The sequence below is a fragment of the Procambarus clarkii genome, chromosome 31, assembly GCF_040958095.1.
Source record: "Procambarus clarkii isolate CNS0578487 chromosome 31, FALCON_Pclarkii_2.0, whole genome shotgun sequence".
Taxonomy (NCBI): domain Eukaryota; kingdom Metazoa; phylum Arthropoda; class Malacostraca; order Decapoda; family Cambaridae; genus Procambarus; species Procambarus clarkii.
The window spans coordinates 7623535-7642478 of record NC_091180.1 but is presented as its reverse complement, the minus strand read 5'-3'; the positions used below and the strand labels follow the sequence as shown (position 1 = coordinate 7642478).

Below are 18944 nucleotides of genomic sequence, written 5' to 3'. Positions count from 1 at the left end.
TCATCAGTATAAGCTGCAACAGGAAGTATAAGCTGCAACAGGCAGTATAAGCTGCAACAGGCAGTATAAGCTGCAACAGGCAGTATAAGCTGCAACAGGCAGTATAAGCTGCAACAGGCAGTATAAGCTGCAACAGGAAGTGTAAGCTGCAACATGAAACTTCATCAGTATAAGCTGCAACAGGAAGTATAAGCTGCAACAGGCAGTATAAGCTGCAACAGGCAGTATAAGCTGCAACAGGCAGTATAAGCTGCAACAGGCAGTATAAGCTGCAACAGGCAGTATAAGCTGCAACAGGAAGTATAAGCTGCAACAGGCAGTATAAGCTGCAACATGCAGTGCAAGATGCAACAGTGTTGAGTTGCAACAGGCAGTGTTAGCTGCAACAGGCAGTGTAAGCTGCAACATGAAACTTCATCAGTATAAGCTATTCAGTCAATTTGTAACGTAGATATTTCAATGAGTTCTAGTTCTGTTACACTGTACCTGTTATTACATTCATTATTAGCTTATGGATCTGCCCCGAGATGCTGTGTCTTAATGGCTTCGCAGGAATGTAACACTCGATAACCAATGTGTGTTCTTTCCCAACCCAATGTTCCTTCTTGTAAATAAATATATGATGGGAAAAACGCCTTGTATTGTTTGACCTCATCTGTGCTGACAGCATTTCTATCAACGTCAGCGACAATTGTCAGTGTTTCCAGCTGACAAGATGGCAAAGTCATCTCTTATACACATATACCTATGTACTCTTATCGTCTGCAGTGTCAGAGACCACTTTAATAAACAACACCTCACCAGCTAAACTATACAACAGATATATATATATATATATATATATATATATATATATATATATATATATATATATATATATATATATATATATATATATATATAAAACGCAATCAAGGAAAATGGAATATGAAAATACTCACGAAAAACGGAATGAGTCCGAGCTGTTTATCCTTGACAATTGCTTCTCGTAGAGCTGCGCCGCGCATGGCGAAGCTGTCATCTGAGGTCACCTGGTGCAGCTTCACCCCCGCCAGCATCCCTGCTCGCTCCACGGACGAGTGGGCCTGGTCTGTGTGGACACAATGGTGGGTCAGTAGACCAGGGAGGAGTGGGTCTGGTCTGTGTGGACACAATGGTGGGTCAGTAGACCAGGGAGGAGTGGGCCTGGTCTGTGTGGACATAGTGGTGGGTCAGTAGACCAGGGAGGAGTGGGCCTGGTCTGTGTGGACACAATGGTGGGTCAGTAGACCAGGGAGGAGTGGGCCTGGTCTGTGTGGACACAGTGGTGGGTCAGTAGACCAGGGAGGAGTGGGCCTGGTCTGTGTGGACACAGTGGTGGGTCAGTAGACCAGGGAGGAGAGGGCCTGGTCTGTGTGGACACAATAGTGGGTCAGTAGACCAGAGAGGAGTGGGCCTGGTCTGTGTGGACAAGGTGGGTCAGTAGACCAGGGAGGAGTGGGTCTGGTCTGTGTGGACACAATGGTGGGTCAGTAGACCAGAGAGGAGTGGGCCTGGTCTGTGTGGACACAGTGGTGGGTCAGTAGACCAGAGAGGAGTGGGCCTGGTCTGTGTGGACACAATGGTGGGTCAGTAGACCAGGGAGGAGTGGGCCTGGTCTGTGTGGACACAATGGTGGGTCAGTAGAGCAGGGAGGAGTGGGCCTGGTCTGTGTGGACACAATGGTGGGTCAGTAGACCAGGGAGGAGTGGGCCTGGTCTGTGTGGACACAGTGGTGGGTCAGTAGACCAGAGAGGAGTGGGCCTGGTCTGTGTGGACACAATGGTGGGTCAGTAGACCAGGGAGGAGTGGGCCTGGTCTGTGTGGACAAGGTGGGTCAGTAGACCAGGGAGCCCCCCTCCACATCTAGGTATCCAACACGTACTACTATTGGCATTCCAAGGAAAACAGACGCATCCATAACCCAAGCATCCTAAATGGCTCCCCTAACCTTGGAACGCAAAAGCATTAAAACATCCCTCACAGAAATTAAAGAAATCCTTTACTAATCCAAACCGGATTTAGCTTTCTTAACCGAATCCTGGCTCACTCCCAAACAAAATCTTATATTTAAAAACTTTCAGATGCAGAGACTGGACAGACCCAACCCTATGGCGGGGTGGTATTTCCCTCTTAGCACGAAGTAATATGACATGTAAACCTGTAACATTTATGTATTTCGTGAACGGTAAACTAGAAATTTTAGCATGCCTAATACCTTACAATGGTACACACATATTCTTTCTGGGTATATACAACCCTGGTGGCACAATAAACTTAAATGAACTGGAATTCTATCTTAACCAATTACGACACCCGATCATTGTTACAGGTGATCTCAGTGCTAACCACCCCACATGGAGTAGAGGTACCTAAAATACTGCAGCCACCGATCTGTACAACTACTGAGACACTGCACCATATATTCTTCTTTCGCCGCCCTACCTTGCAACCTACTTTAACTACAGAACCAATTATGAAGCCTCACTTGACATCTGCTTTGGCTTGGCGCACTTTCAACATGAACTGCAGTTTACATACTGGACCAGATACTGGTAGTGACCACAAACCCCTCATTATAAAATTTACTAACTTTCAGCCATCAACCCGCCCCCCTAACGCTCCCTAAGTGGAACATTAAGAAACTAGATAAGAAAAAATGGGCTGATGTTGTCCGTCTCCCAGATACAGACGATGTAGACGCTAACAAACGACTGTCCACAATCACCTCGGCTATAAATTCTGCAGCCACCCAAATGTTCAAGAAAACCTCAGGACATAGGCCCAACAAACCACTTAAACCGTGGTGGACCCCGGAATGTGCACGAACAGTCACTTTACGCCGACGAGCCATACAAAAAACAAAGACGTCAACCCTCCCTACAGAACTGGGCAATCTCCGGCAGGCCATGGTAGCAGCCAAAAAAAAAACAACACACTGTCAGCAAAGCGAGAATCATGGGCAAAATTTTGTGATAGCCTCACATCCACCACGCCTCATTCAAAAGTCTAAGCTACATTTAACAGCATTAAAGGTCGCTCAACATTTCCTTCGTTTCCCAAGATGATCAATAGTTCACTCTGTCAAACGCCTCAGGAGCGTGCAAATGTTCTTGCTGAATGCCTTAAAGTTATCCTCTCAACACCCTTCCTTCATGCCCAAGAACTCTCCCTCAGACAAGAAATTGACCGTGCCATACCGCTGCCCATGCTCGGCGTCGATAACATGTGCACCTTAAGCGAGCTACAATTAGCCTTAAACCACCTACCTCTTGGCAAGGCACCTGGAGAGGATGGAATTCCATATGAACTTATCAAATATCTTCTATCGACTGCACATAGCACTCTTCTAAATTATTACAACCTATGCTGGACTCACGGAAATATTCCTTCACAATGGTAGACCAGTATTATTCTTCCGTTCCTTAAACCAGGAAAAGACCCATCCCAAGCTGCGTCATACAGACCTATCTCCTTACTATCATGTCTCCGTAAAGTCTTGGAAAGGCTAGTACATACTCGCCTCCAATGGTACCTTATATTAATATTTTACCGTCACTTCAAGCTGGACTTTGACCGCAATGCTCCACACTTGATTAAATACTCTGCCTTGAACATGAACTCTGCACCTCTCTTAGAAGCAGTAAATTTTGTATTGTTCTCTATCTAGACCTTAAAGGAGCTTTTGATAGCATTTCTCATACTTGCCTCTTGGCAAAGCTTGCACGTTTAGGCTTACGGGGAAGATTACTTCTATGGTTACAGTCCTATCTTACGAACAGGACCTCTAAAGTCTATATACAAGGCGAGTTTTCAAATAGCATTCCAATACAAACGGGTGTCCCGCAAGGCTCCATACTAAGCCCAACCCTTTTTGCTGCATTCTTAGCAGATTTGCCTAACACCCATCCTGTTCACGTCTCAGCATATGCTGACGACTTAGCATTGTATTATTCAGACAATGCCCTACCTAATACAGTCTCAACAATGCAAACAACACCTGACCACCTCATAGATTGGACACAACAATGGGGCCTTCAAGTTAGTACTACTAAAACCTGTTATTAAATTTTCACTAAAAAAAGACTTGTTTATTTACCCAGCCTCACAACACACAACACTCCCATCCAACACGTACCAGAACATAAATACCTTGGCATGCGCTTCGACTCGCCATTACTTACCTGGAAAGCACACATTCAACATCTTAAACAGACGATACAACCATGACTCGCCATACTTAAGCCCTCACTTAAAGCCCTCACCTGGGGGAGCACACCATAAAATCTTGCTCCGTTTCTATACAATATACATTCGCAACCAGTTAGACTATTGTTGCCAGGCATATGCATCGGCTGCGCCTACAGAGACTTGAGGTCATTCAAAACAATGTAACGGGGGGTGAGGGAAATAGCTCTATCTTGTCCATTATTCCACCCCCCAGTTAGCTAACGAGGCCGGGGGAAACAGCTCTCTCTAGTCCGTTATCCCGTCCCCAGTTAGCTAACTATTCTAGAGCACTCCCAGAGTTCCTACGGCAGCCTCTCACGTTCAACACCTTGTAACCTAGGTATTTGACAACCTAGGTGCTAAGACTACAAGGCGCCGTAACTTGATCAGTCACCCGAAACTCTAGAGAGAACTCTAGAATACATTTCTCACTGCCACAAACGTATAAGAGAAAACGAGAGGAAAGAAATGAATAGTGAAGTAATTAGTGAGGGTTTGGGGTGAGAGGTAGGGAGGTGGGAGGAGCGAGGAGGGTCATTAGTTGAAAGTGAGAGTTTAGAGAGGGGTGGAGGGAGAGAAGTAGGTAGGTAGGAGTAGAAGAGTAGATAGTAGAAGAGTAGATAGTAGAAGACGAAATGCTGCCACCATCCATTCTAGACCATTACATACAAGACAAGGAATGGAACTTGTCTGTATCAAAATATTCTCAAAAGATGTTATCACCATGTATCAACTCCAAACATGTACTCATTAATATCATGAATCCAGTAACCACAGAGGCTTTCTCACCTCAACTCAAAGCTCTAGGGAACAAAGACAATTTAAATAATAAATTCATAATTATATTTCACATACTAAGTATCATAATTTAAGCAATGTTCAAGATCTATATATGTAAAGTGAGTCATCCTCCAAGAATCTGAGAACACTACAACTGACTGCCCCTGATCATCACACAACACTTGTAAAACACGACCAAGTCACCTTAATGTTCAACTCACCAAGTGTCTGCCTATAGCTGGATAGAGGAGGGGGGGGGGGGTCTGTAGTGGACAGAGACTGTCTCGCCCTGCTGGCCGACAGCCTCCCTGCTAGGGCCGTCTCCTCTCCTCTGCTGGCTGCTGTTGTTCTCTTAATCCTCTCGAATCGATCGCTCTCCGAGTATATATTGGGGAACCTAGTAACTAACTCCTCCCACAAGTAGATAGCCTCCGGCACTCTACCAAGCCACTCCTTAAACGTCGGCATGTTTGAAGGCTACCAGGCTCCAATTATAAGATTAGTAGAAGTAAGGTGAAATTTGCATGATCTGACCTCAGGTCACTTGGGGTCATTAACTCTTAGAAGTGTGAAACTCAGGCCGACCAAGCTGGCGCCTTCTCAAATTCCTGTCTGTGACTCATGTACTCTATGTATGTATTAAATACAACTAAACCAAACACTTACAGTGTTACAACAATACAATATGCGACTTATATGTGGCGTAATGCGTTCCACTCCTATCCTCGAACTTTACGGGGAAATGGGCCTCAAGCTTAGCCACTAGACGAGACGTAATGTGTGCCAACTGTCTGTCACTCTGTACCATTGCTCACCAGACACACCCATACTGATTAAAATTTAACCCACATAACCACCGCTTCCCAACCAATCACTCGCAAACTTTCCTCACACGGGCTACAAATAACCTCAATATAGACCTCACTCTACTCCAAAACTCTGAAACCAATTTACAGTCCCACCTATTCCACCTTGGCTTTATACAACTCATAATATATCAATACAACTCGAAGACAACATTCCAAAGTCTGCACCAAGCCATAGCCTCAGTCTTTGTCTCAACAATGAAAAATTCCTACTCAAATACCACAGCGATTTATACAGATGGATCTCGCATCATCATGAACAACGTACCCTCGGTCACTAGCGCTGTATGGGCACCGGAATAGCATCTCAGGCAGGGATGGCGGTTACCAAACCAACTATCTTCACAGCTGAATTTTATGCCTTATATCAAGCTCTCCAAATAATCACAACATTACCAGTTGGTATATATACAATCTGTAGTGACTCCAGGAGTGCGATTCAAACAATTAAGTACTCTTCCACAACGTGCAAAGAGTTTGTTTACCCATGCCTTCAACTTCTTCATGAACATCAATTGAACGGTTGTGACACCTCTATCCAATGGGTCCCAGCGCATTGTGGTATTCCCCATAATGGACTTGCAGATCAACTAGCCAAAGCGATGCACAGCACGCCTCACATTACCCATCCAATTTATCATCTTTCACGTAAAGGAGCCTTCAAAAATACCATCACCCACGATTTTGCAAAGAAATGGTAAACGTCATGCTCACTTTTGTACTGTGGGTCCATTAAAAAGAAATGGGAAACTTGAAAACATGTCGGATATAAAAGAAGAGAAATTGATGTAATGATGACCAGATTAAGGCTGGGACACACCAAACTGGCAGCACACAGCTCTAAGTACAGAACAGACATTAACGAACTCTGCATCCACTGTCAGATACCTCCTGAAACAATCGAACACTGTCTCCTTCACTGCTTCCGACATCATAGTGCCAGAGTAAATTTCAAACAAGTATTTATCTCACTTAAAATACCCTTTACCATCGAGCATATATTAGGAGGTGACCACTCGTTACAGGAAAAATACCAAATAGTCAAAGCACTGGCTAAATATCTCCAATCGACCAACAAATTGGGTCACATCTGACCCGTGCCACATTTATACCTGGCGCCACCAGCAGCTAAACACAGTAAACAAATGCCTCGTCACAACACCATGGGTCAGCTTACGCCATAAACACAACACACCGCCCTACTGGGCAGCAAGTCTCCCTCTAACATACACCTCTGTTTTAGTCGCTGCTCCTCTGTCTACAGCACAACGCAACAAGCACTTTTGAAACTCTTATCATCTTCAACATAAACGCATCTTCCAACATCTGTACTGGTGCAGTCATCGAGAGGACAAACCCTTCATGCAAACTGCACCTACTGTCAAGAAAAAGGACGAGTGGGCCTGGTCTGTGTGGACACAATGGTGGGTCAGTAGACCAGGGAAGAGTGGGCCTGGTCTGTGTGGACACAGTGGTGGGTCAGTAGACCAGCGAGGAGTGGGCCTGGTCTGTGTGGACACAATGGTGGGTCAGTAGACCAGGGAGGAGTGGGCCTGGTCTGTGTGGACACAATGGTGGGTCAGTAGACCAGGGAGGAGTGGGTCTGGTCTGTGTGGACACAGTGGTGGGTCAGTAGACCAGGGAGGAGTGGGCCTGGTCCGTGTGGACACAGTGGTGGGTCAGTACACCAGGGAGGAGTGGGCCTGGTCTGTGTGGACAAGATGGTGGGTCAGTAGACCAGGGAGGAGTGGGCCTGGTCCGTGTGGACAAGATGGTGGGTCAGTAGACCAGGGAGGAGTGGGCCTGGTCCATGTGGACAAGATGGTGGTTCAGTAGACCAGGGAGGAGTGGGCCTGGTCCGTGTGGACAAGATGGTGGTTCAGTAGACCAGAGAGGAGTGGGTCTGGTCCGTGTGGACAAGATGGTGGTTCAGTAGACCAGAGAGGAGTGGGTCTGGTCCGTGTGGACAAGATGGTGAGTCAGTAGACCAGAGAGGAGTGGGTCTGGTCCGTGTGGACAAGATGGTGAGTCAGTAGACCAGAGAGGAGTGGGTCTGGTCCGTGTGGACAAGATGGTGGTTCAGTAGACCAGAGAGGAGTGGGTCTGGTCCGTGTGGACAAGATGGTGAGTCAGTATCTATCATTAGTGATAGAGATGACTACTGTGAATATACTTTTGCTCAGTTTACAATTAAAATCTTTAAATCCTCCTTGACAATTGGAACCATCTATGGATTTCCCAATATTAACATAGCTTCATTCTCAGATAACCTAAGATATCTTATTATAAACAACAATCTCAATAAAAACCACATCATTCTGGTAGGAGACTTCAATTTTAATCTGGGTCAACAAAATTGCTCTGAAGTTGACTATTTCCTTAACAGCATGAACTCCTGTATGCTAATCCCCACAATCACCAATCCCACCCGAGTCACTCAAACGTCAGCCACTACCTTGGATCACTTATGGACTAACATAACAGCTCCCCTTGTATCTGGTATAATCTACGACAGAACATCTGACCACTATCCTACCTTTCTCATAGCAAACATGGACTTAACACCACCAGAAAGCAAGAAACTTACATTCAGGTTACACAGTGAATCAGCTATACGCAACCTTACAAATGCACTTCATAATATTAACTGGGAATCTGAATTCAATAATACTCAGGATATAAATTCATTAGCTAACCTCTTCCTCTCCAAAACTCTAAGCCTGTACAACACTCATTGTCCCCTCCTTACAAGCAAGTAACTGACAAAAGAATACACAATCCATGGCTCACAAGTGGCATATTCAAATCAATCAACAAGAAACATGAATATGAAAAGAAACTTAGGATTGGCCTAGTTACAAAGGAAGTAGTTAAAAGGTGCTCATCAATGCTTACCAGTATCATAAGAAATGCAAAGCTTTCATATTATAAGAATAGGTTCAATGAAGCAAAAGGCAACATGAAAAGCACATTGAAAACTATCTCTAGTATCCCAGGAACTAAACAACATTCACATAACCAAATAAAACTTTATAAGGATGGCTATACACCGTCAACTGATTTAGAAATGGCAAATAAATTTAATAACTTCTTTTCATCGGTTTGTGCTAACCTTGCCAGAAAAATCCCACAGACTCAGACATATATTAACTCATATCTCTCAGGCAGCTATCCACACTCCCTTCTCCTTTCACCAGTCAGCCCGGCAGATGTTGTGTCCATCATACACTCAGTAAAAGCCAAGGCAGGGAACATCAGTGAAATTCCGTCCATTGTATACAAGAGCACCTCCCATGCCCTTGCGCCACCCATAGCTCTACTGTTCAACAAATCTATAGAGTGTCACACCTTCCCTGATATCCTTAAAAAAACAAGAGTAACGCCAGTCCATAAAGGAGGCAATCCAGTGGACGTAAACAATTATAGACCAATATCAAACCTACCCATTCTATCAAAAATATTTGAAAAAATTATCTACAAACAGCTCTATTCCTACCTCGTAAAATTCGACATACTCAGCCCCTGCCAGTTTGGCTTCCGGTCCCAAAAGAGCACCAATGATGCAATCATTAATCTCCTTGATGTAATTTACTCAGCCCTTGACAAAAATGAGTTTCTGATTGGACTCTTCATTGACCTAAGAAAAGCCTTTGATACTGTTAATCACAACTACCTCTTACTTAAACTCCAGCATTATGGAATCCGAGGCCTTGCCCTGGACTATATCCGATCCTATCTTAGTAACAAACACCAATGTGTAGCCATCAATGATACAACCTCTTCCACTCTACCAATAACTGTTGGAGTGCCACAGGGCAGCATCTTGCGTCCTCTTATATTTCTTATATATATCAATTATCTGCCTAATGTCTCTAATATTTTTAAACCTATATTGTTTGCTGATCCTCATCTATTCAGACCCCCAACTCACATACACTAAATAATGTTGTGAATAATGAATTAAAAAAAGTCCACTTATTGATGTCTACTAACTAACACTAAACATAGAAAAGACCTACTACATCTTATTTGGAAGCAAATCACCGAATGCAATTCAGCTACAGATAGACAACATTAACATCAGTAATAAAAATTATGGAAAGTTTCTTGGCCTATTCCTAGACAAGAGACTCAACTTCAGCACCCACATACAACACATAACTAAGAAAGTCTCTAAAACAGTTGGCATACGCTCCAAAATCAGATACTATGTTCCTAACTCTGCTCTCATCTCACTATATTATGCACTAATCTATCCCTATCTTAATTATGGTATCTGTGCATGGGGTTCAACCACAGCAAACCACCTGAAGCCCATAATCACCCAGCAAAAATCTGCTATCAGAATAATAACAAACTCTGCTTTCAGACAACACTCAGCTCCCTTCTTTAAATCCCTTAATTAAGTTAATTTTAATTTTAATTAATAAACACTTTCACGCCCTCCACGAAATGGACTGGACGGACTTCGACTTACTCGAGGTGATTTCGACGTTTTCGGGTGACCGAGTGGCAACACTGAAAAGTGTATACTCTTTTCGCTGTCCTGACCTTAATTTTCGATGTACAGATTTCATTTTTGTACCAATGTGTTCGCAATAGAATGATCTATAAGAACATATGCATGTCACCAAAGCATGAGTTAAAGCCCACAAAAAGCTAAAGAACTACATCGATCACTAGCCGTGAGCTCCAAACAGCGACGAAATGTTTCTATTCTTTTCAGGGTTGTCAACTCCACACTTGTCCTACAGCGTTAAATTTGGTATCAATGCGATTGCAATTAAATTCCCTACATGGACATATGCATATAAATATAGAATCATGATCGCAGCCCACACGAAGAGTGTGTGAAGTGGGCGATAACACTCGCCATGTCAACAATACAATAGTCTTTCCACTAAGTTACAATACAATGCCGTTCTCCCAAATAGGCCATGTGCCTATTAGAGAAAATGGAAATTTAATGGCAAACATTTTCATATGATCCCCAAGTCGATCGAATAAGAATTGGATTTTATACAAATATCTTTTAATCGCGCCGTAAATTTACGATGCTCCCGCAACTCGTGATACACTTGCGTGTATTTACGCGTCGTTTATTTACGACAACGGGGCGCTAAAGTGTAAAATATTAACATGCTAAACATTAACTCCTTCCACACATTCTCTTCAGATTCTCTTGTGTCAAGTACATTTACAAAACCTTGTTCTTAAATGCAAACCATGCTCTGAAGCTCTCCCTGGACAGATGTAATAGGACCCATTATCACCACACCAGAAATAAATATCTCTTTGATATCCCCAGAGTCAAACTTAATCTGTGTAAACACTCTATGCAAATATAGGGACCTAGTCTATGGAACACACTCCCTAGTGAATTGAAAAGCTGTCAAACTTTTGCCTCATTCAAAAACAAAACAAAACGTACCTAATTTCATCATCATAGTTTCCTACTCTGAGCTTTAAATTTGCTCTGTATCTAGTGTTACCCAATCACCCAATCTTTATGTATTTAATCCAAAAAACTTTATCATTGTGTTCATTGCTGTCTTCTTTTAAGTGCTAGCTATATGCTGTATTGTGCCTGCTAAGTTTTGTTAAACTACCATCCAAGCTGTTAAAGCAATCAACCTGAGCTACCTATGTGCTTTAATATACCTACAGATTTCTCTCATCTTCCATTTTTTTTACCTTGCTATATACGTGTTATCATTTTTATAAATTTTGCTAGTTATTTACCTACTAAATTTTTTTTTAGATTAAGGACCTGCCCAAACGCTGCGTGTACTAGTGGCTTTACAAGAATGTAATTACTATGCTATGTATCTTCACAATCCCAGTGTACCTTCTTGTATATATATATATATATATATATATATATATATATATATATATATATATATATATATATTAATAAATATGGGCCTAGTTTGTACAGATAAGATGGTGGGTCAGTAGACCAGGGAGGAGTGGGTCTGGTCTGTGTGGACACAGTGTATTCCAGGGACCGTAGGATTAAGGACTTGCACGAAACGCTACGCGTACTAGTGGCTGTACAAGAATGTAACAACTCTTGTATATATCTCAAAAAAAAAAAAAAAAAAAAAAAAAAAAAAGTGGTGGGTCAGTAGAGCAGGGAGAAGTGGGTCTGGTCTGTGTGGACACAGTGGTGGGTCAGTAGACCAGGGAGGAGTGGGCCTGGTCTGTGTGGATACAGTGGTGGGTCAGTAGACCAGGGAGGAGTGGGCCTGGTCTGTGTGGACACAATGGTGGGTCAGTAGACCAGGGAGGAGTGGGCCTGGTCTGTGTGGACACAGTGGTGGGTCAGTAGACCAGGGAGGAGTGGGTCTGGTCCGTGTGGACACAATGGTGGGTCAGTAGACCAGCGAGGAGTGGGCCTGGTCCGTGTGGACACAATGGTGGGTCAGTAGACCAGGGAGGAGTGGGTCTGGTCCGTGTGGACACAATGGTGGGTCAGTAGACCAGCGAGGAGTGGGCCTGGTCCGTGTGGACACAGTGGTGGGTCAGTAGACCAGGGAGGAGTGGGCCTGGTCCGTGTGGATACAATGGTGGGTCAGTAGAGCAGGGAGTGCCCCTCACACCCACCTGAGGCATAAGCTACCAGCTTGAGAGCATCACTAGCAGCTGGGTCAGGATGACCTTCCTTGAGGTGCTTGAGAGTCTTGGCCCGAGCTGACAACATGGCCACCAGCGTCGCTTCACTTGCTGTCGACTGCAAATATACACAATACATTGTACATATAATTCGTATTATATGCGATCCTTTTATACAAAATATCATTCATTTAACATATTTTATATACACGATGCTTTTCACCAGGTCAAGTTTAATATACGGAATAGCATCAATGAGATAATCAGTAGGAGCCTAGGGAGTACAAAGTGTGCGGGTTCGAATCCCACTCATGGCTGCAGCACCGTTGTTCTTACCTGTATGACGCCACCACCGTTGTTCTCACCTGTATGACGCCCCCGCCCTTGCCCCCTGAGGAGGCAAGGAAGTGTGGAGGGAGGCCGATAAGCTGGCCGAGCCAGTCCATCATAACCACCTCCAGCTCCGTGCAGGCCGGTGATGATATCTGCAGGACAGTAATGCGTGTGTGTGAATACTCTCCTTCTCTCTACACTCTGGAGAGGAGGAGGGAGAGGGGGGGGGGAAAAGAGCGGAGGAGGAATGGGTAGGTGAAGAGAGTATAAGCGGAAGAAATGATTGAAGAGAGAGAGAGAGAGAGGGAGACAGTGAAAGGAAGGAAGGGGTGGTTGAAAGTAGGAAGGGAAGATCCCTCCAGAAACTGAAAGGTGTAGTTATCCCTCCAGAAGATGAAAGGTCTTAATATTTCAGAAGTTGATAGACCTATTAGCTGGTCTGTAATAAACAGGTCACAACGTGAACTGAACGTCACAACGTGTACTGAACATGTCACAACATGTACTGAACATGTCACAACGTGTACTGAACATGTCACAACATGAACTGAACAAGTCACAACGTGTACTGAACAGGTCACAACGTGAACTGAACAGGTGACAAGGTACAACAGAGGAGTACTCACCCAGGTGAAGCCGATGCATCCAATGGCGTCACTCAACATGTCGGCCAAGATGGCCGGGTAGCTGTTGCCTGTCGGGAAGTACGCGTGGAACTGAGGGGAGTGCCAGTGTGTTACCTGAGAGAGAGAGACATGTGAGGGGAGTGCCAGTGTGTTACCTGAGAGAGAGACACATCTGAGGGGAGTGCCAGTGTGTTACCTGAGAGAGAGACACATCTGAGGGGAGTGCCAGTGTGTTACCTGAGAGAGACACATCTGAGGGGAGTGCCAGTGTGTTACCTGAGAGAGAGACACATCTGAGGGGAGTGCCAGTGTGTTACCAGAGAGAGAGAGACATGTGAGGGGAGTGCCAGTGTGTTACCTGAGAGAGAGACACATCTGAGGGGAGTGCCAGTGTGTTACCTGAGAGAGAGACACATCTGAGGGGAGTGCTAGTGTGTTACCTGAGAGAGAGACACATCTGAGGGGAGTGTCAATGTGTTACCTGAGAGAGAGACACATCTGAGGGGAGTGCCAGTGTGTTACCTGAGAGAGAGACACATCTGAGAGGAGTGCCAGTGTGTTACCAGAGAGAGAGACACATCTGAGGGGAGTGCCAGTGTGTTACCTGAGAGAGAGACACATCTGAGGGGAGTGCCAGTGTGTTACCTGAGAGAGAGACACATCTGAGGGGAGTGCCAGTGTGTTACCTGCGAGAAAGAGACACATCTGAGGGGAGTGCCAGTGTGTTACCTGAGAGAGACACACATCTGAGGGGAGTGCCAGTGTGTTACCTGAGAGAGACACACATCTGAAGGGAGTGCCAGTGTGTTACCTGAGAGAGACACACATCTGAGGGGAGTGCCAGTGTGTTACCTGCGAGAGAGAGACACATCTGAGGGGAGTGCCAGTGTGTTACCTGCGAGAGAGAGACACATCTGAGGGGAGTGCCGGTGTGTAACCTGCGAGAGACACACATCTGAGGGGAGTGCCAGTGTGTTACCTGCGAGAGACACACATCTGAGGGGAGTGCCAGTGTGTTACCTGAGAGAGAGACACATCTGAGGGGAGTGCCAGTGTGTTACCTGAGAGAGACACATCTGAGGGGAGTGCCAGTGTGTTACCTGAGAGAGAGACACATCTGAGGGGAGTGCCAGTGTGTTACCTGAGAGAGAGACACATCTGAGGGGAGTGCCAGTGTGTTACCTGAGAGAGAGAGACATCTGAGGGGAGTGCCAGTGTGTTACCTGAGAGAGAGACACATCTGAGGGGAGTGCCAGTGTGTTACCTGAGAGAGACACACATCTGAGGGGAGTGCCAGTGTGTTACCTGAGAGAGACACACATCTGAGGGGAGTGCCAGTGTGTTACCTGAGAGAGACACACATCTGATTGTGAGGTACCTGGTGGGGAGACTGTGAGGTACCTGTGAGGGGAGACTGTGACTAGTCTAGTTAGCAAACTAACTAGTTAGTTAGGAGACTAGTTAGCAAACTAACCTGTGAGGTACCTGTGAAGGGAGACTGTGAGGTACCGTGGTCATCGTGCTACTGGTGACCAGGTACACCCATGACCAGGTACTGGTGACCAGGTACTGGTGACCAGGTACTGGTGACCAGGTACTGGTGACCAGGTACAGTCAGGTACACCCATGACCTGGTACTGGTGACCAGGTACAGTCAGGTACACCCATGATCAGGTACTGGTGACCAGGTACAGTCAGGTACACCCATGATCAGGTACTGGTGACCAGGTACAGTCAGGTACACCCATGACCAGGTACTGGTGACCAGGTACAGTCAGGTACACCCATGACCAGGTACTTGTGACCAGGTACAGTCAGGTACACCCATGACCAGGTACTGGTGACCAGGTACAGTCAGGTACACCCATGACCAGGTACTGGTGACCAGGTACAGTCAGGTACACCCATTACCAGGTACTGGTGACCAGGACCAGGTACTGGTGACCATGACCAGGTACTGGTGACCAGGACCAGGTACTGGTGACCATGACCAGGTCCTGGTGACCAGGACCAGGTACTGGTGACCAGGACCAGGTACTGGTGACCAGGAACAGTCAGGTACACTAATGACCAGGTACTGGTGACCAGGTACAGTCAGGTACACTCATGACCAGGTACTGGTGACCAGGACCAGGTACTGTTGACCAGGTACAGTCAGGTACACTCATGACCAGGTACTGGTGACCAGGACCAGGTACTGGTGACCAGGACCAGGTACTGGTGACCAGGTACAGTCAGGTACACCCATGACCAGGTACTGGTGACCAGGACCAGGTACTGGTGACCATGACCAGGTCCTGGTGACCAGGACCAGGTACTGGTGACCAGGTACAGTCAGGTACACTCATGACCAGGTACTGGTGACCAGGACCAGGTACTGGTGACCATGACCAGGTCCTGGTGACTAGGACCAGGTACTGGTGACCAGGTACAGTCAGGTACACTCATGACCAGGTACTGGTGACCAGGACCAGGTACTGGTGACCAGGTACAGTCAGGTACACCCATGACTAGGACCAGGTACGGGTGACCATGACCAGGTACTGGTGACCAGGACCAGGTACTGGTGACCATGACCAGGTACTGGTGACCAGGACCAGGTACTGGTGACCATGACCAGGTACTGGTGACCATGACCAGGTACTGGTGACCATGACCAGGTACTGGTGACCATGACCAGGTCCTGGTGACCATGACCAGGTCCTGGTGACCAGGACCAGGTACTGGAGACCAGGACCAGGTACTGGTGACCATGACCAGGTCCTGGTGACCATGACCAGGTCCTGGTGACCATGACCAGGTCCTGGTGACCAGGACCAGGTACTGGAGACCAGGACCAGGTACTGGTGACCATGACCAGGTCCTGGTGACCATGACCAGGTCCTGGTGACCAGGACCAGGTACTGGAGACCAGGACCAGGTACTGGTGACCATGACCAGGTCCTGGTGACCATGACCAGGTCCTGGTGACCAGGACCAGGTACTGGAGACCATGACCAGGTACTGGTGACCATGTACTGGTGACCAGGACCAGGTACAAAAGTAGTCCATTACCCTCCAGTTCCCTCGTAAAGTGGAGAATGGCAACTCCGCGTTTACTGTTGTGGCAGTAGTGGGTTAGAGCATGAGTGACTAAGCGCTTTGTAACGACGAGTCTCATTGGTCAACCCCCCTCCTCCCCCCTCCTACACACCGGTCTATATAATTCACACTGCTATCAAAAGGAAAATAATGTAAAGCAGTTAATAAAAATTAATATATGTAGATTAGTGAAAATAGGGCGATGGCTCTACTTTTGTGCTTAAGAGTTTATTGACCTTTTATGTAAACAATATAATATGTGTGATAATCTAAGTGTTGGCATTAGGCTGTTGAGGCAGAGACGACGTGACGTCACACAAAACGCTACCTTGATTATCATTGGCCGCCAATCAACAACTAACTAGTTAGTTTAGTTCATTTATTATGCACCCCATACCCATCTTGTGGGCGGTAGTGGAAAGGGTTACAGAGGCACATAATGGGCTCAGGGACTGAACTCCACAATTCATTTAGCTAAACAAGTTACAATCTTGATGAGCTTGTTACAAAATTCAATACACATCGTCACATCAAAAAATGGGCTCGAAATCGACCACAAGTACAGTTTCTAAATTAAGCAACTGACATGTGGAGAGCTAGTGTCTCAACTGATATGTTTGTCCTGCACACCGCCCCTATCCAGTGGGCAGCGGTGGATAGATTATAATCACTTAGTTACTACCTACAGTTAGCAAACTGGGGATATTTGGCCACGACTTCTGGTAATAGATAATTTTTAATGAAATATTTATACATGTCTTGTACATTTGGTCTTGAATTGTCTGTGATTTCACGTGTCTTTTCGCACTCCATCACATAGGGACGGAGGGTGTGCGAATAATTTAGTTGACACAGTTGACATTTTGTCAGGTCTATATTAGCAGGTTAATGAAAATTTATTGGACGGCCTGGCGTCAGAGAGGGCAGGTGTGTGGGCATGTTGCTCCCCAGTTGGCCCTCAAGGCTTGGAGCTGACGGTCATGTGACAGTTCTGTTATCTGTTTGGGGTCCTTCTGGTGTTGGGTGTGATTGTTCGAGGATGAGGTCCACCTTACCTCTGATGAAGTAGACTGCCTCGGCTGGCCTCGAGTCTTCCTCTTCGGTGGACCATACTTTGGTTGGTGTGGCATTAGTGGAGGTGCTCCATCACAAATTGGCGGATGTGATGGGCATCCAGCTCATTCATGACCAACGTGTGGTGGTCAAATTTCTCCAGCAAGGTGTGTTTCAGGAGTTCGTCAACAGATGTGAAGGGACACTCATTCCCTATGCTTAAAGGAACAGGCACAGTATGGGTAGTCAACCTAAGTGTGAAAACAGTATACGTGGCGGTGCGTGGAGCCCAGTTCGAAATGATGGATGGGCTATTGGCCCCTCTGTTTTGGCAGTTTGAGAAGGTTCTTGTGCTCAGCATCCGTTGGAACTAGGTCTCTGCAGGCTATTGTAAAGGCTTGCATGCCGGCACCAGGACTTTGACGATGTCCCTAGAACAGAATGTTCCGTCTTCGATATTCCTGATGGGGTATATCCTACAATGTGTGTATTCTAGTCAGACTTGTACATGTTTTCGGTGTGGGTTGCTGAGGCACCTGGGGGCGGCGTGCTCAGTTGGTGGATACCCAGTCCCAGGATGCTCCAGTAGGGGGTGTTGGCTGAGGGTGTTCAGCCTGCCAGCCTTCCAGAAGACAGGCCTGTCTGCGTGTGTGTCCCGAGTGTGAGCGAGGGGGAGATGGTACGACCTGTATTACCCGAGGTCGACAGACAGCCGGTATGTGTGGCTACGGTTGCACCTGAAGGGCTACGTGTCCAGCCTAATGTGCAAGTGAATGTACACAGTGTGCTGCTTGCAGTGGTGGTGGAGAAGGAGACTCTCGGGGTGTCCCTGCCTCTCTGAATGTCAATGGGCTTTGTTCTCTGGTGATTATCCTGATAGGTCTGGACTCGATACTGTGTTGCCACAAGGTTGTCGTTGCTTTAATCAAGGAGCATAATGTCCGGAATTGGGCTTGCTGCAGGGATTAGCGGCTAGGTATGTTGGCGCGGGACTGTAGTAGTCCGCTGCCTGTGAATGTGTTTCCTGCTTTGGTGGAAACTCTGCATTGTTGTGGGTTTCAGGATGTGGCTGTGGTTCAGGGGCAAGCTTTGGATTTTACTTATGTCTTTCGTGTTTCGAGTTCACGGTTGGATAGGTTTTATTCTCATAAGTTGAAGGGGGCTGTGTACTCCTATCGTACCATTCTGGTAGCTTTATCTGATCATTGTATGGTGGTTGCAGAGGTTGGTGTTCGGAGGTTGATAGATTTGTGGAGGTTTGGTTGTGTAAATACTAGATTTGTGGGTTGAGAGAGAGATGGCCACAGGGGTGCAAGAACGTGCTGTGGTGGGAGAGTGG

General features: G+C 46.1%; 1 protein-coding gene across 1 annotated transcript in view; it reads right to left on the bottom strand.

Annotated features, from left to right (window-relative positions):
• The window catches only part of Ddc (aromatic-L-amino-acid decarboxylase), a gene marked incomplete in the record, with an annotated part of 139812 nt that overhangs the window by 64680 nt on the left and 56188 nt on the right, over positions 1-18944 (bottom strand). Inside the window, 4 exon segments of the mRNA XM_069334327.1 lie at positions 942-1090; positions 12504-12630; positions 12878-12997; positions 13472-13585. Coding sequence (XP_069190428.1) covers positions 942-1090; positions 12504-12630; positions 12878-12997; positions 13472-13585 — 510 coding nt within the window.